Source organism: Cololabis saira, chromosome 1 (genome assembly GCF_033807715.1).
Source record: "Cololabis saira isolate AMF1-May2022 chromosome 1, fColSai1.1, whole genome shotgun sequence".
NCBI classification, from domain to species: Eukaryota; Metazoa; Chordata; class Actinopteri; order Beloniformes; family Belonidae; genus Cololabis; species Cololabis saira.
In genome coordinates, this window is record NC_084587.1 from 51,152,410 (window position 1) to 51,179,700 (window position 27,291).

The 27,291-nt window shown below is 38.0% G+C and overlaps 1 protein-coding gene across 4 annotated transcripts in view; it reads left to right on the top strand.

The window, feature by feature from the left end:
• LOC133447225 (teneurin-3-like) overlaps nucleotides 1-27,291 on the top strand; it is a 331,811-nt gene that overhangs the window by 239,722 nt on the left and 64,798 nt on the right. For all 4 annotated transcript variants that reach the window (XM_061725813.1, XM_061725823.1, XM_061725804.1 and 1 more), the window contains 5 exons: nucleotides 290-490; nucleotides 3,333-3,518; nucleotides 23,199-23,345; nucleotides 24,394-24,524; nucleotides 24,638-24,726. In XM_061725813.1, the coding sequence (XP_061581797.1) occupies nucleotides 290-490; nucleotides 3,333-3,518; nucleotides 23,199-23,345; nucleotides 24,394-24,524; nucleotides 24,638-24,726 (754 nt within the window). The remainder of the gene's footprint in view (nucleotides 1-289; nucleotides 491-3,332; nucleotides 3,519-23,198; nucleotides 23,346-24,393; nucleotides 24,525-24,637; nucleotides 24,727-27,291) is intronic.

The window sequence follows — 27,291 nt, forward strand, 5'->3', positions numbered from 1 at the left end:
CCATCCATCTATATATGTGCAAGAAAAAAAATAGTCAAAAGCAGTTTTGAAAATCATTGAGAGATGATGAAATACAGTTGAATATGTTTATACTACAGCTTTATCCATGTGAGGATATCACACACATATGCATGTTTGATCATTTCACAATGTTCCAAGTGTAAATGTTCCGGTTGTTGAATGAGTCCAGCGGAGCGTCAGTGTCCTGTGTTTCCTCCATGTCCTGCGTAGTAACTGATGATTTTGTCTCCAGTGGACTGCATGAGTAACTGGTGATTGTTGTCTCCAGTGGACTGCATGGACCCCAGCTGCTCCGCCCACGGGGTGTGTGTTCACGGGGAGTGTCGCTGCCAGCCGGGCTGGGGCGGGGCCGCCTGTGAAATCCCCAAGGCCATGTGTCCGGACCAGTGCTCGGGCCACGGCACCCACAACGCCCAGACCGGCACCTGCTCCTGCGACCAGAACTGGACCGGGGAGGACTGCTCTCTCGGTGAGTGCAGCCTCCGTCTCACACAGGGGGGCCACTTTCTGACTGCTCCATTCCTCTCTCTTCCTGATCTATATGATACGGAAGAGGATTAGTACGGTGGCCGAGATCCACCATTGCTGAAAATAAAAGTAACGCTGCTAACAGAAACAAACGCTGTTGCAAATAAAAGAAACGCTTAGGAAATCAAATAAACGCTGCAAACAAAAAGAAACGCCGCTGCAAATAAAATAAAAAAACAATGCAAATAAAAAAGCCACAACGGAAGTGAATTACCGGGGACTATTTTTGCTGATGCACCGGTGTTTTTTACGTGAGAGGAGAAGAAGAAGACGAAGAGGACGTAAGTGAAAAGGAAGAAATAAGAAGAGCGAGGAATAAGAAGAACAACGAATGAGAAAATAAGTGAAAAGGTTAGTGTTCAACGTCGCTGCGTGTAAATTTTAACGTAAAAAACACTGGTGCATCAGCAAAAATAGTCCCCGGTAATTCACTTCCGTTGTGGCTTTTTTATTTGCGTCGTTTGTTTTTTATTTGCAGTGGTGTTTCTTTATATTTGCAGCATTTCTTTTATTTGCAGCGGTGTTTGTTTCTGTTTGCAGCGTTACTTTTATTTTCAGCAATGGCGGGTCTCGGCCACCGTAGATTAGGGTCAGGCAGGAGAAAAATAAAAATTATATTTTAGAGGAGGAAGATATTTTTTTTTATTATGCACTTTCAGAAAAAGTACAATTTAGAGGAAAAAGTCAATGTTGAGAAAAAAGTTGAAATGTCGAGAATAATCTCAAAGTACAATTTAGAGAAAAAAGTCGAAATGTATTTTAACTTTATTCTCGAAATTTCGACTTTATTGTTGAAATTGTATTTCAACATTACGGTAATCTCGACATTTCACTTTTTTTTCTAAATTATATTTCAACATTAATCTGGACATTTCAACTTTTTTCTCGACATTTCGACTTTTTTCTCGAAGTGCACCATAAAAAAAATCTTCCCCTCTCAAATATTTTTTCTCCTGCGTGGCCCTGATACTCTTCCGTAATATGAAGATAACACAGTATTTTTATCAATCCTGGGAAAACAATGTTACTTTATTTCTCTATTGGCTACTAAAAACAATTCACCAATTACAAGACCACAAAAGGCGACTCGTGGGAAACAATTATTTCCAAGTGAAAGTTTTGGTTCTGATGTCTCATTATTTGTAGGGTTAAGAGAGAAACCTCAAGTGATACAATGAATACAGAACAAGGAGAGGAAAGAGAACGCGATGAGGAGATCAGTGCAGATCAATTGCAGATGGTTCAGTATACAAACAAAAGGAGCAGATTGATTTTGCAGGAGAAGCACTTGTGTGTGTTGTGCTCGGCTGTCAGGCTGAGTTTGGCTTTTTCCAAAGGCATTAAACACGCACCTAGTTGGATATTGTCTCCTTGGAAAATACACAGGCTCATACTTGAAATAAAGCACGTTAACGTTAAAGTACTTCTGGCATCTTGACATTTTTACCTCAGCTGCCACCTGTCAGGCGTCAAGGCAGATATACAGAGGGAGCAACAGAAGAGGCAAACTGACAATTAGTATTCATTTCACTTAACGTCAAGTATTACACCTACACCCACTAAACACCAAAAATAGTTCATTTGATTATCTTTACCCCAGGTTTAACTCCCTGCGTTAGAACAGCGCCGTACCATTAGTGGGGCATTACTTTTCTCTACCTAATGTACTGTACTGTAACAGGGGTCTTCAACCGGGGGTCGGTGACCCCTAGGTGGGCCGCGGAGGTACTGCGGGGGGTCCAACTTAGAAAGAAATAAAGGCAATTTTAACCAAAATAATTTGTAATATATAGGCTATATATATATATATATATATATATATATATATATATATATACACACAGGTATATGTACAGGACTGTCTCAGAAAATTAGAATATTGTGATAAAGTCCTTTATTTTCTGTAATGCAAAAATGTCATACATTCTGGATTCATTACAAATCAACTGAAATATTGCAAGCCTTTTATTATTTTAATATTGCTGATCATGGCTTACAGCTTAAGAAAACTCAAATATCCTATCTAAAAAAATTTGAATATTCTGGGAATCTTAATCTTAAGCAAATAAAATAAAAATAAAAATAAGAATTCCAAGCGGGGGTCCCTGCTCTGTTTTTCTCTCATTTATGGTGCAGTTGTTCCACTATGCTTTAAATGCAGCAAATGACTTTTATGCATAGTTTTTTTTAAATGTATTTGTTTCTTCTGTTTCCATGTGTACTGATGGCTCTCTTTGTTACGGAAGAGTATTAGGGCCAGGCAGGAGAAAAATAAAAATAATATTTTAGAGGAGAAAGATTTTTTCATTTAATTTCATTTCATTTTCATTATGCACTTCGAGAAAAAAGTCGAAATGTCGAGAAAAAAGTCGAAATGTTGAGAAAAAAGTCGAGAAAAAAGTCAAAATTTCGAGAAAAGAGTCAAATGTCGAGATTAAAAAGGAAAGGAAAAAGGAAGAAAAAAAGAAGAAAAAAGGAAAAAAAGAAGAAAGGAAAGAGAATAAAAGGAAAATAAAGAGAAAAAAAGAGAACAAAAAGGAAAAAATAGAATAATGTTGAAGTACAATTTCAAGAAAAAAGTCAAAATTTCAAAATTTCATGAAAAAAGACGAAATGTTGAGAAAAAAGTCGATATTTTGAGGAAAAAAGTACAATTTCGAGAAAAAAGTTGAAATGTTGAGAAAATAGGCGAAATTTCGACTTTATTCACGAAATTTCGACTTTATTCTTGAAATTGTATTTCAACAGCCTTAATTCTCTTCCGTACTTTGTTGCTCCTACAGAGGTGTGTGAGATCGACTGCGGCAGCCGCGGCATCTGCTACGCCGGCGTGTGCCGGTGCGAGGAGGGCTGGACGGGCAGCGTGTGCGACCAGAAGGCCTGCCACCCGCTCTGCAGCAAGAACGGCCTGTGCAAAGACGGGAAGTGTGAGTGTGACCAGGGATGGACAGGGGAGCACTGCAACATCGGTGAGCGGACAACAAACACACACCAACATACGGGAACACACGCAAAACACAACCAGCACACACTTAAAGGGGAACTATTATGAAAACCAGGTTTTCTCTTGCATATAAAGTGGTCTCTCCTCAGCCTGCCAACTCAGAGAAGGAGGAAAGTAACCAAATTCTGCAGTGTCTGTACAGCCGCCTGGATGAGCCGTCCAGTGTGATGTGGATCTACGAGCCGTTCAGATTTTGCTCCCGTCGTTACGGAACGAAAATGTGATTTACATAGTTTGGCCTCCGATGCTTGAAACTAACCCCACAACTAACTTCATCGGCCGGAGCTTCCGCCATTTTTCCGTAGCGATGTATCGCGTCATTCAGGCAGCCAATCAGCACAGAGCCTCATTATCATAGCCCCGCCCACTCAGAATCCTGCATAGATAATGAGGTTAGAGAATGGGAAGATAAAGACATGGCTCAGAGGCTGAATTTCTAATTTATTTAGAAAAAACAATCAAAAGCTTGTTTTTAAGACATTCAAGGCCTGTTTAAAATAGGTATTAGATCCATAATAGGTCCCCTTTAAGAAAAAACTACAACAAGGGAGAGATACACTATGGAAGATGTTCTCATTATCTAAATAAAAGTGGAAAAAAAAGTCTATAGCTGCGTCCGAAATTCCAAACTTCCACCCTAATGAGTAGCAAAAACAGTATGTGAGATTTTTTCGTGTGTCCGAAACAATAGTACGTACTCAATAGTATGTACTATCCATACTCATTCCAGAGAAATGTATTAGTGTGGATTGATGGACACTAGCTGAGCAGAAACTTCCCACAATGCAGCGGTGTTTGGTTGCTAAGTGCAGTGCAGATACGTATATGTCATAAGTATAATATTAAGTATAATAATATTATATAATATTAATATTATAACATTGGTATATAATAATATTATATAATGTCATCTTGTTTGGGCTGTCACAGGAGCTGTTACCATGGTAACAACTCCCCTTCCCAACGGCAGGAAGTGCCGTGTGGCTCTGATTAACGTACCAATTAATGCATACTACTGATATTTACTCAAAAGTGTGTCGAACTTAAGTACTGTATACTTTTTAGTATATACTGTTTAGTATGGCATTTCGGACGCACCGCATATATTTCTTCCTTTGGCCAGAAAAAGATGAAAGGTATCAGTTGTAATCTGGCATTACTTAATAAGTTATTTGTACAAGTGTAAGAAATTACAGGAGCTTCCAGTAAAATGCAATTTGAGATATTCCTCAAAATATGTTCAAGGAGCTGGGAATACGTAAGCATGTTTCTGATAGAACCACTGACAGATAATCATGTAATCAAGGCTCAAAAAAGAGATGAAAGAAAACCAGCACTGCCAGTTATGTGGATGAATACATGTGTTCATTAATGTCATTATCCAATCACAGTGGTCATTGTAGGTCATTTAGCCTAAGTGAGATCCATGATGTTTGATGATGAGATGGAGATTGTGTGCTGGAAATTCTAATTTTAGTTTCTAATTTTATAGTTATAGATCTCTTACAAAACTCCAATCTGTCCCACTCCAACATTTCTTACAACTGAATACTTGACATCCTTCACTTGTACAGTGTCAGTAACATTAAGCAGTGGATTATGTTTTTTCTTTAATTCTCCAATAGAAAATGACTCCCTTTGACGCTTTGATGCAATGACAGACTTTACTGTAGAGGGTTTGCATTGATGTCACTTCCCCACTGGACCCCCCCCCCCCCCCCCTTACTCTCACTGAGTGGTAAAAACAGCTGCAACTAGTGGAGAAGACGGAATAACAGCTGATTATCGGCTTAAATTAAAGTCAGTTGGACTTGACAGTGACCCGTACAGTTACCAAGAACCAGTGGTCCATGGACATTAATATTTGGTACAGTTACCAAGAACCAGTGGTCCATGGACATTAATATTTGGTACAGTTACCAAGAACCAGTGGTCCATGGACATTAATATTTGGTACAGTTACCAAGAACCAGTGGTCCATGGACATTAATATTTGACCAGTGAATCCAGTTTCCTGATATTTATATGTACTTAATTTCTACGCCGGGGAAATACACAAAGCAAAGCTTGAAGGCTTACAAAAGTCTTGACGCTTGGTCCGACTTCAAGGCAGGATTTGTTGCAGAAATTAAAGTGATGAGGACACCGAACTTTATGATTTGACCGTTTAACGTTAGCTACCCAAAAATCCAACATTACCTGATACAAAATGGGAACCGCAAATCCACGTTTCGGTGCCTGGAATCCAGTTGTTTCTGTGAATTGCAGCGATCCATTCGTCTCTCTTAAGCTACAACATCTCTTTCCCATTTTAGATGTTTTCCAGTTGCTCAAACTGAAAGTTTACGCTGCCACTCAGTCTTTCTGACACTCAGTCTTTCTGACACTCAGTCTTTCTTCCACTCAGTCTTTCTGACACTCAGTCTTTCTTCCACTCAGTGGGCGTAACCCGCTGTGAAGTCTCATCTGTGACGTCATGTGCATTCCCTCTATACATGACATCCTTCACTTGTACAGTGTCAGATGCAAGGACAGACTTTACAATACTGAGAAAAGAACATGTGTAGCCCAGGCCAGCAGCACATCAGCTCTGCTCTGCACTGATTCCTGTTGCTTCTCTCAATCCTTGTCTTTTCTTGGTTGCTCTCATGCCTGTCAGTCTTGTAATTACACTGCTGTTGTCGGACAGATGGTGTGCATTTACATGTTCCATATCCGCAGCTCCACAGCGCACAGCTTGATTTATATTTCAGCCTCACGCTTCTTATGAGACCTTAATTATACCTTTTTGAATGTTTACAAAACTCTGTTAATAAAATGGCTCTAAATGTTATTACAGTTCTTATATTGACACATTTTTCTCAGAAATCCTTGTAGAAACCTGTATGTTCCTCTTTTCGTCACTTTACCTGTGATTTGCACTTTTTTTTCTGGTCTGCATATATATTAATGGTTAATACCATGTTGGTAAGAAACTAAGGCATATATATATGCATTTTTAATATTATTTAATAATATATATATATATATATATATATATATATATATATATATATATATATATATATATATATATATATTGCACTTCAATGTCATTTACTAAATCTTCATATAAAGGTGTGTCTTATTTAATAATTTCTGGAAGATCATTCAAAAAAATGCTCTCTCATGAAGCGAGTCAGCCTTTCAATGGTATTGTTACTCTGCCCAAAATATCTCTGCAACACAACACAACCTAAGATAGAAAAGTTCAACAGAAACAAAGGATCTCAAAACCAATATTGTTATGTTAATGTCTTGTGTCATATTGTCAGTGCGTTGACATCATCTCCTCGTGACTCCCAGCAGGGCATCGTTTCTGCAGCCTCAAAGCCAAGCCTTCAGAGTATTCCTGACCTTGTGACCACTTAATTACAGTCTGAGGGGTCAGAGATTCCTCTGTACGACGGGTGTGTACGTGGGTCTAACAAGTACTAGAACGTGATCTAATTTGACGTGAGATGGAGGGAGGGAGGGGCTCATTCCTAACACCGGCACAGGATAAATGGAGCCTTTCATTTTCTCTGGTTAAGCAGTTGACAAACTGTCAAAATGTTGGCAGTGTACCAGAGAGGGAAGTGTGGTGGGAATCTAAAAAAAGGTTGCCATGAAAACATACTGATCTAGAGCTGCAGTCTATATTTCTAGACAGTTGTACAATAGTCCAGCGTATTTTGCGGACCATTAGGAGCACCGAATTATAAGGCACAATATCAATGAACGGGTTTATTTCCATTCATAAGGCGCACCGGGTTATAAGGTGCACGATAAAACATATAAAAACCAAAACAAAACAGTCTGGTAAAGTCAAATTCTATTCAACTCATTCACAATGGATGAGAATTTGTGTTGGAAATCACATTTACAGCATACAAAGGTAAAAATATCAAAAACAATAGCTCTGTTACACAAACACAAAGTAAAAGATAACAAGGCATTGTACATTTTATATAACACTATTATTGTGCCATATCTGACCTATTGCATTGAAGTATGGGGGAATGCTTGCAAAAAATATACTCAGTCTATTTTCATTTTACAAAAAAAGCAATAAGAATAATTAGTAGAAAACAATATAGTCATCCTTCAAATCCATTATTCCTTCAGTTAAAACTGTTGGAAATTCTTGAATTAGTGGAACCACTGAATTCTGCTAATTATGTGGAAAGATCATAAGAAAATGTTGCCAATCAATATATAGAAAAAAAATTGAAAAAAGAGAAAGTAAGTATAACTTAAAAGGAACAGAGATCTTTAAAACAAACTAAGTTCAGGACCAAATTAATTGAACGTTGTGTTTCTGTAAAAGGTATAAGTTTATGGAACAATCTGGATACAGAAGCCAAAGAATGCAAATCAAACATTACAATTAAAAGAATGATAAAAGCCAGTTTGATGAAGAAATATCATAATTGTTAAGTTAGGTGGCTTTTCTTTTTTTCTCTCTCTCTTTTTAACACCATTGTCATATTTTTTTTCTTTGAATCAAAAAAGAATACGACTATCTGTGTTTGACGACAGCTATTTTGTGTTATTTTATAACTTTTTTTTAATTACGTTTATTGGAAAGTGTTTTTTTTTTAATTGCATAATTTGTAATTTGTTTTTGTTTTTTTTAATTATTATTACATTAATTGAAATTGGATTTCTTAGGAAAAAGGGACGGATAAAATAAGCTTAGTCTTCTTTCTGTTCATCTTTCATTCAAGGAAAGAGACTGCTTTGTTTTTCTTTTAATGAATGAAATAGAGAATAAAATAGTAAAAAAAAAAAATAGTACAATATCTCAGAATATCGTTCAGTTTTAACTAAAACATAAAAATACACACATTTTAAATCATTCGTCTTCCACAAATCCATAACTAAAACCTAGCTGAAATAAGCGTAGTACTACGTCCTGTTCTCTGATTGGTTCATCATGGAACAATGTTGTTTTCCAACGTTTGATTATAATTGGATTATGATATATAATTGTCATTTTTTTTTTCAAACTCTGGGATACTGGGCTTTACATCATATATACTATCAATGGAGCTCAGATAAACTTTCTTGACATAATATGTCAGAAACTCCTATAAATTCCCTGCTCAGATTAAAGATCGGCTCTTTTAAGCAGAGGTGGTAGAGGAGCCAAAAATTGTACTCAAGTAAAAGTACTGTTACTTCAGAATAATAGGACTCAAGTAGAAGTAAAAAGTAGTCATCCCAATAATTACTTAAGTAAAAGTACAAAAGTACTTGGTGAAAAAACTACTCAAGTTTTCAAGTATTTTTTTAACACAACCATTCAAACAGACAAAAGTACAAAATAATCATCTTCAGGCAAATTAAATCAATAAAATAATAAAATAAATTAAAATTAATAAAAAATAGCTTAAATTAAAATAATCTTAAAGTAAGTTCAAGTACTTTATAAATAATAAAATAAATAAAATAACAGAATAAAAAAATAAATTAAGCACAAGTAGCACAAAATGTCAAGCCTTTGTACTTTTCTTTTTTAACCAGGCAGAACTAGAACAAACATGAACTCATAGAAACTCTGTGTGTGTTTGAGTCTGTGTAAATGTGACAAAACATGCAAAAACTAACATTTTTCCCAAAGAATCACCCAGTGATGTCATGAGATAAAATAAATGAAAAGTAACAGCTCAACGTAGCCTAATGTAGCGGAGTAAGAGGAACAGTTTCTTCTTCACAAATCTACTCAAGTAAAAGTAAAAAGTATAGTGATTCAAAACTACTCCTAAAAGTACAACATTTCCCAAAACTTACTCAAGTAAATGTAACAGAGTAAATGTAACTCGTTACTACCACCTCTGCTTTTAAGTTAATGTGTTTTAAATTGTGCTGTTACATTTAACAACCTCCTCATCTCTTTTCCGTTTTTACTTTCTACTGTCTCTGTTTTGTCCTTATAATGTGAAAAGCACACATGTCGATGTCTAGCAAGACTTGTCTCCAGGCATTTCTCAGCAGACATGTAACATTCCCCCCAGCGATGGAGGGAAGAGATCCTGATGCGTCTCTGATTCTCCTCTTTAACGCATCAGAGATGTGGGATGTGACTGTGAGCAGTAGTGCTACTTTGGAAAGTGCAGATATCTTCTCCCACATGGAAACACGGTCCCATCGGCAGGGCGGACACACACAGCAGATGCTGAAAGTACCAGTTGTACCAGCATTACTCTCTAAGTACCATTCCATCCACGCCTTCAAAGCCTGTGTATTCATTGAAAAGCATACAGTAAAAAAAATACAAGAAAATACAAAGAAAGACACAATAATACGCTGCTGCAAATAAAATAAACGCTTTGCAAATAAAATAAACGCTGCAAATAAAATAAACACTTTGCAAATAAAATAAAACGGAAAAAAAAATTGAAATGTCGAGAAAAAAGACAAAATTTTGAGAAAAAAGTCGAAATGTCGAGAAAAAAGTCAGAATTTCGAGAAAAAAGTCGAAATGTCGAGAAAATCAAAATTTCGAGAAAAAAGTCGAAATGTCAAGATTAATGTTGAAGTACAATCTTGAGAAAAAAGTCGAAATTCAGAGAAAAAAGTCGAAATGTCCAGGAAATAGTCAAAATTTCGTGAAAAAAGTTGAAATGTTGAGAAAAAAGTCAAAATTTCGAGATTTATGTTGAAGTACAATATCGAGAAAAAAGTCGAAATGTCAAGAAAAAAGTCAAAATTTTGAGAAAAAAGTTGAAATGTCGAGATTAAAAAGGAAAGGAAAAAGGAAGAAAAAAGAGGAAAAAAAGAAGAATAAGCTCCAGGAGCCACTAGGCACTAGCCTGAAGAGGCTGCAGAGCCGCGGGTTGCCGACCCCCGGTGTAAAGAGATGTTAAATGTTGTAAGAAAGCAGCTCAGCAGGCAACAATGAAACTCCTCCAGCACACGATCCTGCGTTTGTTGTTTCAGCCTTTGCTTTGAGACGCGTCTGCCTGTGAGTGTTGGAGAGACGGGGCTTTGACCAGATCAACTGCATGTAACCGTGCAATAAAAGAGAATTTGACTTTAGATTTTCCAGTTGTTGATACATATTGAATGACTGATTGAGAAATGGCCCAGGTTTGCTGACTTTTCTAACCACATTTACGGCTCACGTTACAGTCTGCTGGAAACACTGATGTCACTGCCGAATTATTCCCACATTCTTTATTGGCAGCTTTTATATAACCACATTGCTCTGACATTCGGATCTGAACTTGTTTTAATTCCTTGTAGCTATGGCATGTCGGTGTTTGACAGTAGATTAACAGTTACCAAATGAATGCTGATGAAATATGTGGGTCTTTTCTTTGTTTTCTTTCTCTTTTCCTAACTGTTTGATTGAACTTCTTTGAGAGTGGTGTTCCATTTCTTCCTGCTGCCTGCTGTCTGAACTAAATGCCCTCTTTCTTTCTATCTATTTTGTTTCTTTCCTTCTTTTTTCCTTCCTCCATAAAGCTCACAATCCGGACATTAGAGTTAAAGGTACTGTACTATTTTCTCATCTTCACTTCATGTATAGTTACCTTTTCTCCTTCATTATTTGCTTCTCCCTTTAAGTACAGTGGAGATGTTGCCCTTGTAGTATTATTTACCGTGATTATTTATTTACTGTTTTACTTTCTCCCCCTCATACTTCTAATATTGTCTCTCTTTATTATCTCTCTTTCCTAATGAGCTCGGTCTCCTGCATGAAGACTGATTCTGTTTGCAGAGAACTTACTGTATTTGGCTGTTTTCACTTTTATACAATCAAAACTTTGAGAGTATTTTTACTTCTAAGGCTTGCTTTTGGTTATTTTGGTGGGTATTTTTTTTGTTTCCATGTCATTTTTTGTGAGTACTGTATTTTATTTATTTCTTTGAACTTCCCCTAGTCCTATTAACTTCAGTTCAATTCATATTTATTTTGTAAATTTCCAATTCACAACAAAAGTAATCTTATTTAAGTATAATTTATACTTTTATACTCTTTTAGTGTGTATTTTAACTTCGTAGCCTATCTTTTAATTAATAAGCTTTATGATTGTTTAATGTTTTATGTAAAGCACTTTGTGTTGCATTTTTATGCATGAAAAGCTCTATATAAATAAAGTTGGATTTTTTGATAATCTCAGGGCACTTTACAAAGAAAAATTGAATGGGACTGTATTTATTTGAGTATTTGTTTTCCCATTCCCATTTCTTATGCTAGAATTAGTGCTGTCAGGCAATTAAAAACATTAATCTAATTAATTACAGGATTTATAATTAATTAATCACATTTTAATCTCATATCTGCTAAAGGTCCCCGAATAAAGAATTAGAATTCTAGGACATTACAAAATTGCAGTGCATGACTTTGAATACACTAAAAGAAGATTTTAAATCCACATTTTTATTGAAGTGTGTTTCATAAATGAAATTCAAGAAAAAAGAAAAAGCTCACGCACATCAGCAAACCAATTAGGCCAGGTGCATTATTCAAAAATGCAATGCAAATACAGTTAAATAAAATTCAGAAATAAAATCATGTGAATGTGTTTGAATGTGTATGAATGTTTGGTGGTTGGAATGGCCGTTTGGTCAATATGGCAGCCACGCTTCTCTTCCGTCAGTCTGCAGGGCAGCTGTGGCTACAAACGTAGCAGCTGTGGCTACAAACGTAGCAGCCGTGGCTACAAACGTAGCAGCCGTGGCTACAAACGTAGCAGCTGTGGCTACAAACGTAGCAGCTGTGGCTACAAACATAGCTACCACCACCAGAGAGGATGTGTATGAATGAATAATGGTCTCTGTAAAGCTCTGGGTGCCTTGAAGGCAGAAGGGCGCTATATAAAACCAAGTCATTATATTATTAAAATAAGGCTGATTCTCAAATAGGCACTTAAGCAGACTCTCAATTCAAAATTAGAACTAAAGCTGACTCAATACAGCAATTCAAGTACTAGTAGCTGTAACGTTTACAGGGAGACCATCAGCAGAGCCAGGTTTTACCAGGTTTTACCAGGTTTTACCAGGTCTTACCAGGTCTTACCAGGTCTTACCAGGTCTTACCAGGTCTTACCAGGGAGAGCATCAGCAGAGCCAGGTCTTACCAGGTCTTACCAGGTTTTACCAGGTCTTACCAGGTTTTACCAGGTCTTACCAGGTCTTACCAGGTCTTACCAGGTCTTACCAGGTTTTACCAGGTCTTACCAGGTCTTACCAGGTCTTACCAGGTTTTACCAGGTCTTACCAGGTTTTACCAGGTTTTACCAGGTCTTACCAGGTTTTACCAGGTTTTACCAGGGAGAGCATCAGCAGAGCCAGGTCTTACCAGGTCTTACCAGGTTTTACCAGGTCTTACCAGGTTTTACCAGGTCTTACCAGGTTTTACCAGGTTTTACCAGGTCTTACCAGGTCTTACCAGGTCTTACCAGGTTTTACCAGGTTTTACCAGGTCTTACCAGGTTTTACCAGGTTTTACCAGGTTTTACCAGGTCTTACCAGGTTTTACCAGGTTTTACCAGGTTTTACCAGGTCTTACCAGGTTTTACCAGGTTTTACCAGGTTTTACCAGGTCTTACCAGGTCTTACCAGGTTTTACCAGGTTTTACCAGGTCTTACCAGGTTTTACCAGGTTTTACCAGGTTTTACCAGGTCTTACCAGGTTTTACCAGGTTTTACCAGGTTTTACCAGGGAGAGCATCAGCAGAGCCAGGTCTTACCAGGTCTTACCAGGTTTTACCAGGTCTTACCAGGTTTTACCAGGTCTTACCAGGTTTTACCAGGTTTTACCAGGTCTTACCAGGTCTTACCAGGTCTTACCAGGTTTTACCAGGTTTTACCAGGTCTTACCAGGTTTTACCAGGTTTTACCAGGTTTTACCAGGTCTTACCAGGTTTTACCAGGTTTTACCAGGTTTTACCAGGTCTTACCAGGTTTTACCAGGTTTTACCAGGTTTTACCAGGTCTTACCAGGTCTTACCAGGTTTTACCAGGTTTTACCAGGTCTTACCAGGTTTTACCAGGTTTTACCAGGTTTTACCAGGTCTTACCAGGTTTTACCAGGTTTTACCAGGTTTTACCAGGGAGAGCATCAGCAGAGCCAGGTCTTACCAGGTCTTACCAGGTCTTACCAGGTCTTACCAGGTTTTACCAGGTTTTACCAGGGAGAGCATCAGCAGAGCCAGGTCTTACCAGGTCTTACCAGGTCTTACCAGGTCTTACCAGGTTTTACCAGGTTTTTCCAGGTCTTACCAGGTTTTACCAGGTTTGACCAGGTTTTACCAGGCTTTACCAGGGTCCTCCCAAGGGGCCGCCACCACCTGTAACTGGCTGGGGGAGTGAGAGGACAAGAGAGTGAATAAATCAAACACAGTGGGATTGGTCCAGGGATACCTGCCCATGAGACACACAGAAAGACAAAGAAAGACCTTGGATAATAATGACATAGACATAGAGTACACGAGAAGTAAAGAAGACAGAATGAGAAAAGTGCCAGGTGCTTTGTGTGAGACGCAAAATGTCACGATTGGTTAGATGAGGACCCAAACGCAGGAGAGCAGGAGGAGGGGGTTCACAAAAAGCAGGATTTATTCAACAAAAAGCACTGCTGAGCAGGAATACAAAAAACTAGGATCAAAAAACTGTAAACACATGGAAACACGGAGGGAGGAAACAGTACGGACCAGCGAGGAGCAGGGAAAGACGAGACTAGATATACACAAAGATAACGAGACAATCAGGGCAGATGGAAACAGGAGAGTCAAGACAGAACTGAAACTCAAGGACATGGGCTTACAAAACAAAACAGGGCAATGTCAAATCCCGACACAAAATAAGGCAAGGCAAGTTTATTTGTATACGACAGGGGTCGGCAACCCGCGGCTCTTTAGCGCCGCCCTAGTGGCTTTTTAAAAAATGTTTGACCTTTTTTTTCCTTTTTTTCTTTTTTTCTTCTTTTTTCCTTTTTTTCTCTTTTTTTCTTCCTTTTTCTTTTCCTTTTTAATCTCGATATTTCGACTTTTTTCTCGAAATTTTGGCTTTTTTTTGACATTTCAACTTTTTTCTCGACCTTTCGACTTTTTTCTCAACATTTCAACTTTTTTCTCGACATTTCGACTTTTTCCTCGACATTTCGACCTTTGTCTCAAGATTGTACTTCAACATTAATCTTGACATTTCGACTTTTTTCTCGAATTTTCAACTTTTTTCTCGAAGTGCATAATGAAAAAAAAAATCTTCCCCCAGTTATAACTAATATAGAAACATGCAGCATGTGTTTTCTTCATTCTAAGGCTGATACAAGACTTTTCATTTTTTGCGGCTCCAGACATATTTGTTTTTTGTGTTTTTGGTCCAATATGGCTCTTTCAACATTTTGGGTTGCTGATCCCTGGTTATTACAATTCAACACAAGGTAATTCAAAGTGCTTTACATCAACATTAAAATCGGCAAGACATAATTAAATAGTAAATAACAAATAAAATGATAAGAAAAGAGGTAAAATGATAAAAAGCACAAGTTGTTAAAAACTAAGGGCAGTAGAGTACAGCAGGTACATCACATTCTTAAAATGGCAAGATTTACGCTTCAAATACGGTATACGGTCAAAACGTACAAAGACCGGGTCAAATACAGTATTACAGAACTTAGTAATCTGTGCCGATTTGTACGGTGAATCAAACCTTGTCCTTTCGCTGCATAATTCCAGGATTGGCTCAGGATCACCTCAGCCATCCCTAAGGATAACCCTCAGCAGAAAGGGAAGTTTAAACCTGATGGTTTTATATTAAACAATATGTTTACAACTGGTTACAACTTGCTGTAGGTTTGCTGCTGTGGTTGGGATCATTGTCCCATTGCATGACCCAGTTTCAGCAAAGCTTTAGCTGGTGGACGGATGGTTTCAGTTTTGATTGCAGACAAATTCATGGTTGTCAGCCTTGAACTCGTGGCTGTAAAATAATCTAAAATCATGAATTGCTGGAAATGCTTTCTGAGGTTTATTTGTTGTATTTTTGGTCTTTTCACTGTCCATAAGGGCCAGATATCTTGAGACGGGGCTCGTCTGTTTGTTCCAAGAGTCTTGTTGTTTGGTCAAATGTAAATTGTCTGACTTAACGCATGCTACCATGTTCCTATCAGGCATTACTCCGAGCAGACAGTTCACACTTCTTGGAACTGCATTCTCTTGAGCTTGAGCTTTAACATTGTAATTGAGGTCTGCGGATAGTCTAAGGGTGCTTTCAGACCTGTGTCCCGTTTGGAGCAGTTGTTCCGGAACAGGGAGCGTTTCCCCCTAAAGATCGGTTGGTTTGGTACATGTGAACACATCAATCGCGCTCGGATGCGGAACAAAACAAGCGAGAGGTGGTCTCGGCTCGCTTCCATTCCAGACCTGGAGCGGTTCGTTTGCAGTGAGAACAGAATCCACACAGCAACCGACACAACTCACTCATAAATGTTTCACATAAAAAAGAGACGCGGTTTGCGCCACGCTCACCGCTGGGTAGGACGCAGAGTCGGCGCAGAGTCGGCGCAGAGTCGGAGTAGAGTCGGAGTAGAGTCGCCGCAGAATTGGGGCAGAGTCGGCGCAGAGTCGGCGCAGAGTCGGAGTAGTCGCCGCAGAATTGGGGCAGAGTCGGCGTAGAGTTGGGGCAGAGTCGGTGCAGAGTCGGTGCAGAGTCGGCGTAGAGTCGGCGCCAAGTCGGCGTAGAGTCGGAGTAGAGTCGGCGCAGAATTGGGGCAGAGTCGGCGTAGAGTTGGGGCAGAGTCGGTGCAGAGTCAGCGCAGAGTCGGCGTAGAGTCGGCGCCAAGTCGGCGTAGAGTCGGAGTAGAGTCGGCGCAGAATTGGGGCAGAGTCGGTGCAGAGTCGGCGTAGAGTCGGAGTAGAGTCGGCGTAGAGTCGGCACAGAGTCGGCGCAGAGTTGGGAATCTTAATCTGTAAGCCATGATCAGCAATATTAAAATAATAAAAGGCTGCAATATTTCAGTTGATTTGTAATGAATCCAGAATGTATGACATTTCTGTTTTTTTAATTGCATTACAGAAAATAAAGGACTTTATTCCAATATTCTAATTTTCTGAGACAGTTCTGTATGTCTGAACTTGACATCAACATTTATTTGCCTGATATAAATACTACAAAACATGTCATTATTCAGTACATTTCATGTTAGGGTGGCAGCTGCATTTAGTCTTTATATAATATGATTTACTGGAAATGCATATTCAGGTCAGTGTGTGATCAGGTGAACAAAGCTACATGTAAATGATCATTTTTAGCACTATTTTAATGAATAGATAATGAAACAGTGTAATATGTCATGTGTTGTTTATCTGTGGTTGTATTTACCTTATTTATAGTTTTACCTTAAACTACAATTTCAAGTAGGTGGAATGGTTTATTAATGTTTCCATTCAATTTTTTTTTTAAATCTAACAGATTTTATAAAGTTATACAATTGTGCAGATAAATCAAACTTTACCGTATATGATGTAATCCCATTTTCAATCCTTACCCTCACTTAGTAATTATTACTGGTTAAATGTTATTTTTAACATCACCAAAAGGTAAGTTTACACAAACCAATAAAGAAAGAATAGAGGAAGAAAACACCTCAACGTAGAGGAAAGAGGTGCAGAGCAGCTTCATCCTGCTTATTTTCCTGTGAAACTATTAGAGCATTTTATAAACTTGGTCAGCATGAAACTGTCTATGTTTCATATTCACAAAAAAGTAAGTGCATGAACAATAGAGGGTTTGCATTGATGTCACTTCCTCACTGGACCCCCCCTTACTCTCACTGAGTGGTAAAAACATCTGCAACTAGTAGAGAAGACGGGATAACAGCTGAATATCAGCTTAAATTAAAGACAGTTGGACTTGACAGTGACCCGTACAGTTACCCCAAGAACCAGTGGTCCATGGACATTAATATTTGGTACAGTTACCAAGAACCAGTGGTCCATGGACATTAATATTTGGTACAGTTACCAAGAACCAGTGGTCCATGGACATTAATATTTGGTACAGTTACCAAGAACCAGTGGTCCATGGACATTCATATTTGGTACAGTTACCAAGAACCAGTGGTCCATGGACATTAATATTTGGTACAGTTACCCCAATAACCAGTGGTCCATGGACATTAATATTTGGTACAGTTACCCCAAGAACCAATGGTCCATGGACATTAATATTTGGTACAGTTACCAAGAACCAGTGGTCCATGGACATTAATATTTGGTACAGTTACCAAGAACCAGTGGTCCATGGACATTAATATTTGGTACAGTTACCAAGAACCAGTGGTCCATGGACATTAATATTTGGTACAGTTACCCCAAGAACAAGTGGTCCATGGACATCAATATTTGGTACAGTTACCCCAAGAACCAGTGGTCCATGGACATCAATATTTGGTACAGTTACCCCAAGAACAAGTGGTCCATGGACATCAATATTTGGTACAGTTACCCCAAGAACCAGTGGTCCATGGACATTAATATTTGGTACAGTTACCCCAAGAACCAGTGGTCCATGGACATTAATATTTGGTACAGTTACCAAGAACCAGTGGTCCATGGACATTAATATTTGGTACAGTTACCAAGAACCAGTGGTCCATGGACATTAATATTTGGTACAGTTACCAAGAACCAGTGGTCCATGGACATTAATATTTGATACAGTTACCCCAAGAACCAGTGGTCCATGGACATTAATATTTGGTACAGTTACCAAGAACCAGTGGTCCATGGACATTAATATTTGTCCACCAATCCAGTTTCCTGATATTTATATGTACTTAATTTCTACGCCGGGGAAATACACGAAGCAAAGCTTGAAGGCTTACAAAAGTCTTGATGCTTGGTTCTACTTCAAGGCAGGATTTGTTGTAGAAATTAAAGTGATGAGGACACCGAACTTTATGATTTGACTGTTTAACGTTAGCTACCCAAAAATCCAACATTACCTGATACAAAATGGGAACCGCAAACCCACGTTTCGGTGCCTGGAATCCAGTTGTTTCTGTGAATTGCAGCGATCCATTTGTCTCTCTTAAGCTTATTTTTTGGCAGTCTGTAAAACAATAACTCTGAATTCTTGCTAAATCTATGAGTACAGTCGATCTCACAACAGCTCTTTCCCATTTTAGATGTTTTCCAGTTGCTCAAACTGAAAGTTTACGCTGACTATAGTGACTACGTTTACATGCAGTCAAAACTCGGGTTATTGCTAATATTCCGGTTTCTGAAACATTGGGAATATTCCGTTTACATGGTAATTAATCATTTGGGATATCTGGATCAAACCAGCGACGCACAGAGAACGTCATGACACAATTCCCGTCATTTCCACTTCTTCTTCCTGTATCCAAATTCAAAACAAATGCTACTTTGTGCAACTTTTCTCTCACCTTCTTGTAAATCTGTCTATCCCGGTACTTTCTACCATCTACAAATGCAGAAATGTTCATATCCTTCATTACATTTATGAAGTGATTAGTCTCCTCCTGGTCTTGTTTCTCCGTGTTTATAAGAACTTCCTGGACTCAAAACACCAGGATTCCTTGCGAACAGAGCATGTGCAGAAAACAAATTCCTGTTCCGTTTGATGGGGATATTCCGTTTGGTGTTTACATGACCCAATATTCAGGTTTTAAAAGGAGTAACCCAGGGCTCATATTGGGGTTTTTAAAAACCAGAATATGAGCAAATTCTGGTTATTCAAAGGGGTTATTGGTGTTTACATGGCCGTGCAAATTCGGATTATTGCCAATATTCGGGTTTTAAAAGGGTTATTGATGCTGGAAACGTAGTCAGTCTTTCTACCACTCAGTCTTTCTGACACACTGATAATGCACAATGTCTCTGACTTAACTAAAGGTGATAATACTACTCTAAAGGTGATAATACTACTACTAATACTGCTGTCATGTAGCTGGAAGGAAGACAGTAATGTTAATGAGCCAGACATGTAGCGGTGTAGCGTCTGCTACAAGGATCAGCCCGTTCTCCTGCTAATATGCAGTAGAGTTTATGTTGCTTTATCACACCGTACGCCCACGGAACCATGTCCCACTCATTTTCACCTGGTTTCCATAGCAACGGTCAAACACATCAAAATGCTTTTTTTCAGAAATTAGTATTGGTTGGACAATCTTTTTCTCTTATATACATACACAACATGGCCCATAAAGTTGCAACAATTTTGTTTTCAGAATCATTCATGTGTTTTTTCCCCTTAATTTCATTTACTTATTTTCATGCAAAGGTATAAAAAAATGTTTAATTCCAACTTTATAGGCAAATACACACACACACACACACACACACACACACACACACACACACACACACACACACACACACACACACACACACACATATATATATATATATATATATATATATATATATATATATATCTATATATATATATATATCTGTGTGTGTACATGCATTTATGTATATCGGGCGATATAAATGTAGATAAAGGTCTGAATTAATTTACTTTACTGCTGTATTTCTATATGATTTCATTGCCCTGATCTCTTCCTAACTTTTCCTTCCTTTTTCCTTCCTTTGGTTACCATCGTCATCTTTACATTACCGAGAACATATTTGGCAGTGCTGCTTTTGTTTCAATTTACTTTTTTCCCTAATTTTCCTCCCTCTCTCCCTCTTGCCCTCTCCTATTCTCAGGATATAAAGGTAATTCAAGCCAAAGGCTTAATAAAGGCATCACTGTACCAAAATCTAACTTCACACTCTGTTAACTTTTACTTCTGATTCATGCCTTTTAATTTCATTTCTTTGTGTCTTTTTTTTTTTTCTCAGTGCTTGGCAAATCTGCTTTACTTATTGCATTCCATTCTAATTATCCAGTTTTTATTATTTCTTGTGCCTTGTTTTCATTTTTTGGATTGATTTATTTTGATTTCCATCATTCCTGTCCTTGTCACTGATTCTCACACAAAGCACAGATGATACAGACGAAGATGTACACAAGTGTTGTCCTGCATCCACCAGCCTGAGACTGTATATATGTTAATTTAGCAGCTTCTATCCCTCTATTATCTGTTGGTTTTGACCTTTCTGTCTCTGTTTTCTCATGTTCTCTTCCATTTTTGCCTCCAAACTTTGTTCTGTCTCTTTGCTTTGTTCTTACGATCACTGTTTATTGATAGGTGTGTACAAGTGCCAGCCTTCATGTCTGTTCTGTAACGGAGAAATGCCAGTCAGACTTGGGAGGCATCCAGTCCAAACCACCTCGTACTCTGTTCACTTTCTTACCTGTTGTATTTTCACATGGATTTGAACTTGTCATTTTTGCTTAATCTTTATTTTTGTTTTATTTATTTTTTTGTTTTTGTTTGGCTGAACAAAACATGAATACGACGGAGTATTAGGGCCAAACTAAGACAAAGAAAATGTGGAAATTACGAGTATAAAGTCATAATAATATGAGAATCATGTCGTAATGTTGCGAGAATAAAGTCGTAATATTACGAGAATAAAGTTGTAATATTACGAGAATAAAGTTGTAATATTACGAGAATAAAGTTGTAATATTACGAGAATAAAGTCGTAATATTACGAGAATAAAGTCGTAATATTACGAGAATAAATTCGTAATATTATGAGAATAAAGTTGTAATATTACGAGAATAAAGTCGTAATATTACGAGAATAAAGTCGTAATATTACGAGAATAAATTCGTAATATTATGAGAATAAAGTTGTAATATTACGAGAATAAAGTTGTAATATTACGAGAATAAATTCCTAATATTATGAGAATAATGTCGTAAAATTATGAGAATAAAGTCGTAATGTTGCGAGAATAAAGTCGTAATATTACGAGAATAAAGTCGTAATATTAAGAGAATAAAGTCATAATATTATTAGAATAAAGTCGTAATATTATGAGAATAAAGTCGTAATTTTTGCAAGAATAAAGTCGTAATATTACGAGAATAAAGTTGTAATATTACGAGAATAAAGTCGTAATATTACGAGAATAAAGTCATTATATTATGAGAATAAAGTCGTAATGTTATGGGAATAAAGTCGTAACATTACGAGAATAAAGTCGTAATATTACGAGAACGAAGTCGTAATATTACGAGAATAAAGTCATAATAATATGAGAATAAAGTCGTAAAATAACAAGAATAAAGTCATAATGTTGCGAGAATAAAGTTGTAATATTACGAGAAAAAAGTCGTAATATTACGAGAATATATTACGACTTTATTCTCATAATATTATGACTTTATTCTCGTAGTTTCCAATTTTTTTGTCTTAGTTTGGCCCTAATACTCCATCGTACATAAGGAATCAATATTCGTAAAAAAATTAAGCTTACTATTGAAGAAAAGTAGCCAACACTGTCACCCTTTCTCGTAGAATTCTACACTGAACTTTTTTGTCCTGTGTACATTTTGATTTGATGCAAGCGTAATGTAGTTCTTTATTTTTGAAGAGATGGAAACACAATAGGATGAAATATGACCTACCCACCCCTCTCAAGTAAATCTATGCATTGGGAGATGGTTTTGACCGGAGACAATCTTAATGGTTCATGTGAAACTACAACATAAGTGCATTTCACCAAAAGCTGACTCTGTCTGTCTGTCTGTCTCTCAAGTGTTGATTAATGTACTGATTTGTTTTATTTGTTTCTTATTTGTCTGTCAGTCCATTTATTAAAGAATGATTCAAAAGTCACAGTGACTTTATACACAATTTAGTTCAAATAATCGTTTTTTTTTCGTAATGAAGGTGCTACTTAATATGCTCTGCTCTGTTTGACGCTTCTCCGTTCGCTGATACCGGTTAGTCTGGCCCAATTCCTCTTTGCTTGTAGGGCTAGTGGACATAACGAGGGATAGTGGGTATCAATCAGCTCTTTCCCATTTTAGATGTTTTCCAGTTGCTCAAAATGAAAGTTTACGCTGCCACTCAGTCTTTCTGACACTCAGTCTTTCTGACACTCAGTCTTTCTGACACTCAGTCTTTCTGACACTCAGTCTTTCTGACACTCAGTGGGCGTAACCCGCTGTGACGTCTCATCCCGGACGTCATGCTCATTCCCTCTATCACGTCTCTGCTGAGTCTTGAGAGCGACTCCTTCACACCCACCATGAATAAATATTATTTAAAACCTGGCCACAGCGACCGTGATATTGACCAGACAATTGAACTTTGGTCCAACGAATGACAAGCAAACCTAGTCCGTGGTGCAAAGAGGAGGTCAGAACATTTCTGTGTCTTCATGGACACATAAAACACCATCAGCGGCGTTTGTGGCAGCGTTGCCATGGCAACACCGGAGACAGAGGCGAGCAGAGCAGAGTAGAGCAGAATTAAAAACCTGTACGATAGAAAAGGGCGGCTTTACTGTCCCACGATGGTCTTCCTCTTTCATGCAAATGATCCAATTGAAAAACATACCAAGACAAAAAACAAACAAATCAAAATCCGACAGCACTTCAGTACGAAACTGGTGTCACCTTTTTTCAGAAGTATCTGTGGATTGATGGACATTTACCACATAGTTCCTTTTCCATGTCCCAGTCCTTTTCCTCACACGGGTCGACTCTTTTAACCGTGTCTCTGCTCCTTCTGACCAGAGGGCTGTCCCGGGCTCTGCAACAACAACGGCCGCTGCACCCTGGAGTCCAGCGGGTGGCACTGCATCTGCCAGCCGGGCTGGAGGGGGGCCGGCTGTCACGTCGCCATGGAAACACTCTGCACCGATGGCAAGGACAATGAAGGAGGTACAGTACACACAAGGTGTCGGTGTGCATTCACTGGGAGCTTGTGGAGGCGGTAACCGCATGCCCGCCGATAGGGGGGGACAAACGGGCCTGTTGTCCCGGGCCCAGGGTGGGGGGGGGCCCAGAACTGGGCCCTCATTATTATTATTATTATTATTTATTTTTTTTTTATTCTCATTAAATTATCGAATCATTTTTCAAAATGTTTCAAAATATGCCTATTTGTGGAAAAAATATGTAGTATTTGAGTTAGTTTGGCCACTGATCAAAATTTGATGTTATCATTTACTGTATTTTCCGCACTATAAGGCGCACGTAAAAGCCTTTAATTTTCTCAAAAACCGGCAGTACACCTTATATAGGATAATTACGGTAATTTCTGTCACTGTAGTCAGGGGGATTGTGGGTAATGTAGTTGGTGTCGCCGAAGTAATGGCGTTAAAAACATCAGGAATCGTCACAGACGTTCAAGACAACAGCAGGGACACTGACTTGCATAATGGCAACTGATGAGACGGAACAAAGCTGGTTTTTATTTTGTTAATAAAGTTTGACATACGGTACTTTTTCTTCTTGTTTTTTTTTTTTACATTTGCTGTAGGATTTTGTAGCATTTCCTGTAGCACAGCTCCATCAGGTAGATACGTAACTCAACCCCAGCCACTATAGGACGGTATTTTACCATATATTTAGTGCACCTTATAAGGCGGTGCGCCTTATATATGGAAAACGTTTTAAAATACGTCATTCATTGAATGTGCGCCTTATAGTGCGGAAAATACGGTAATTCAACCATTCAGCTGGAGCCGCGAGCGGCTGAGAGTAAAACAGAGATCCTGGTGGATCTGATCGTTCCTTATCGCCGTCTACATCTCTTTTTAATTCTCTCCTCAGCACCAGGTTTATGAACATCTGCACCTCAGAGTTGGATCACCAAACAGTGATCCAACTTTGTTCTTTATAATAAACTCGCTGCGAGCCGCGAGTGGTTCTCGCGCTGACTCCCGCTTCCTGAAACGTCTGACGGCCTCCTTTGTTGTGGTTGCAGACGGCCTGGCTGACTGCATGGACCCGGACTGCTGCCTGCAGCCGTCCTGTGGGAGCCAGCTGTCCTGCAGGGGCGCCCCCGACCCCGGGGAGGTGCTCAGCCAGTCCCCGTCCTCCCTGGCCCCCCAGCAGGTGAGAAACACACTCAATAAAACACTACTTTTATACAAACTGGAATCACTTTCTAACATACCGGTAGTAAAAACTAAATGTGCTTACCTCTGGATCTCATTTCATTTCTCTAGGCTGCCAGATCCTTCTATCAGCGTTTTCACTTCCTGGTTGGCCCTGAATCTACTCATGTAATTACGGGAGACGGGCCGTTCAATAAAAGGTAATCACATCTTTATATCTGCTTTGCCATGCACAGTTTAAATAGAGGGGGGGGGTTATTGTATTGCTAGTAAAACCTTCAACCCCTCACCCATTCTTCCTTTGCCTTGTACTGTATACACTTTGTATACTTGTATACACTTCTATAATTGTCCATTTTGGCTTCTACGTGCTTATTTTTTCCTATTCCAGGAGAATATCCATGTTTGACTGCCTAAAAGCTTAAGACACTGAAGGCTGTGAGTCATTATGTTCTGTGATTTTTGGGTGTGTTAGACGTGTGTAAGACTAAACCAGGGGTCGTATTGGAGCAAAAACACAAAAAACAAATATATCTGGAGCCGCAAAAAAATGAAAAGTCTTGTATAAGCCTTAGAATGAAGGCAACACATGCTGCATGTTTCTATATTAGTTAGAACTGGGGGAAGATTTTATTTTTTTATTATGCACTTCGAGAAAAAATGTGAAATGTCGAGAAAAAAGTCGAAATGTCGAGAAGAAAGTCGAAATGTTGAGATTAAAAAGGAAAGGAAAAAGGAAGGAAAAAAGAAAAAAAGGAAAAAAAAGAAAAAAGGGAAAAAAAGAAAAAAAGGAAAAAATAAGAAAAAAGAGAAAAAAGGACAAATTCCTCTTTAATTCAGAATTAAAATGAAATCTGATTTAAAATTAGTAAAAATTAGTAAAAACACCTAATTCCAAATGAAAATGACCATTCCGAATTAAATTTAATTCCGAAGTAAGTGGCTGGTTTATTCCGATTTTAAATCCTGCTCATCACCGGTGGAAAAAACTTCCTGTAGACCTGAGGGTAAATCAGGACTAAAAACATTACTGTTTACTGAAGCGTACTCCTAAATTAAATACTTACCTGCTGTACTCTACTGCCCTTATTTTTAACAACTTGTGCTTTTTATTATTTTACTTCTTTCCTTATCATTTTATTCATAATTTTATTTCATTATATTTGTTATTTACTGTTTAATTGTGTCTTGCTGCTTTTAATGTCAATGTAAAGCACTTTGAATGACCTTGTGTTGAATTGTGCTATATAAATAAACTTGCCTTGTCTAACAACATTTTTAATAGTACCTTCATGTCATGGAAGGACCTCATGCTCTTAATACCCACCAATTATGAGTGGGTGGAAAGAATCATAAATAAAAGATTATTAACATGTAGCTTTACTCTTTTTTGTTAATGTCCAACTAAATGAACTATAATGACTATAATGAAGGGACCCGTAATGTCCAATAACATGTTTAGCTCAGTCGTACATGGACATATAAACTCACTCGGTGTATAATGGACTATAATCAAATAAACTCACTGCCTCCCACTAGATCAGCAAATCAGCTCATTTAGTCGGAAACATTTGTTGAAAAAAAAAAAATGTTATTCAGACGAAATAATAGTTCAGTAACTGATGCTCCAAACACTCCAAACAGAGCGGAACGTTTCTCACTGCACGAGTTCCCGGTATAAGTTCCCCGTAATCCTGATGCACAAACTCAACACAAGAAACAACAACGGAAACCCAAACCCATGGGAAGTCGTTGCTGGTTCGGTGGGCGGAACATTTAGTTTGAATAAACTACCGAGTGGAAACCTGGATAAAAGCACAGTTCCACCTCAATACCAAACAAGCACAGACAACGCTCCTAGTTCCACTTCTCTGCAATGTACTTGAAAGTGCTGTTTTTTAATTTTTCTAAACAAAAACAAATGTGTTTAAGACATAGAAAGTTTACAAAAAGTCCTGAAAAAGCTTGAATATAGCTAACTTGAATTTAAGTTTGTGCCTTGTGGACAATGTAATCATATTCCTATTATTCATATTGCACTTTGTGCTAACACTCAGTTATCAAAATAAACACAATTTTGTTGTTTAAGCTCATTTATCATTTAGCCTCTAATTTATTAGATTCATTTTGTGAATCGAGTCCCACCACTACTTTCAATCATATATATCTGACAAAAACCTATAAGATTGAGTGTTTTGATAATGTGCAGTCCAGATAAAGGCACAATAATGTTTAATTCCAGCGCACGCACACTCTGCTGAGTGGAAGTGCTAAGATAAGTTGTTGTGTAAGTATAAAAGGGTGTGTAAGTATAAAAGGGTGGTGTTGTGCATGTGACCAAACACTGCACAGGCTTTGGCCAACCAGAAGTCAAATTGCCCCAAGCAGTATGAATGAATGAATGAATGAATGAATGAATGAATGAATGAATGAATGAATGAATGAATGAATGAATGAATGAATGAATGAATGAATGAATGAATGAATGAATGAATTTATTCAGTCATGACAACACAAAAAACACAACACCAAAAAACATTGTGCACAGCATTAACATTTCACACAAAACCAATAATCATGTGTTGAACAATGACTGAAAAGGCATAGACTGAAGCAAACTGCTTATAAAAGCCTATCCTTTATTATCAACTTTCTTTTTGTGGCTACCGACCTCCAGAAAAGCAAAAAGAGAATAGACAAGCAAGAAACAACAGAAAAGCAAAGAAACATTAACAGATAGTCAATTGCACTTATAAGCTTCAAAA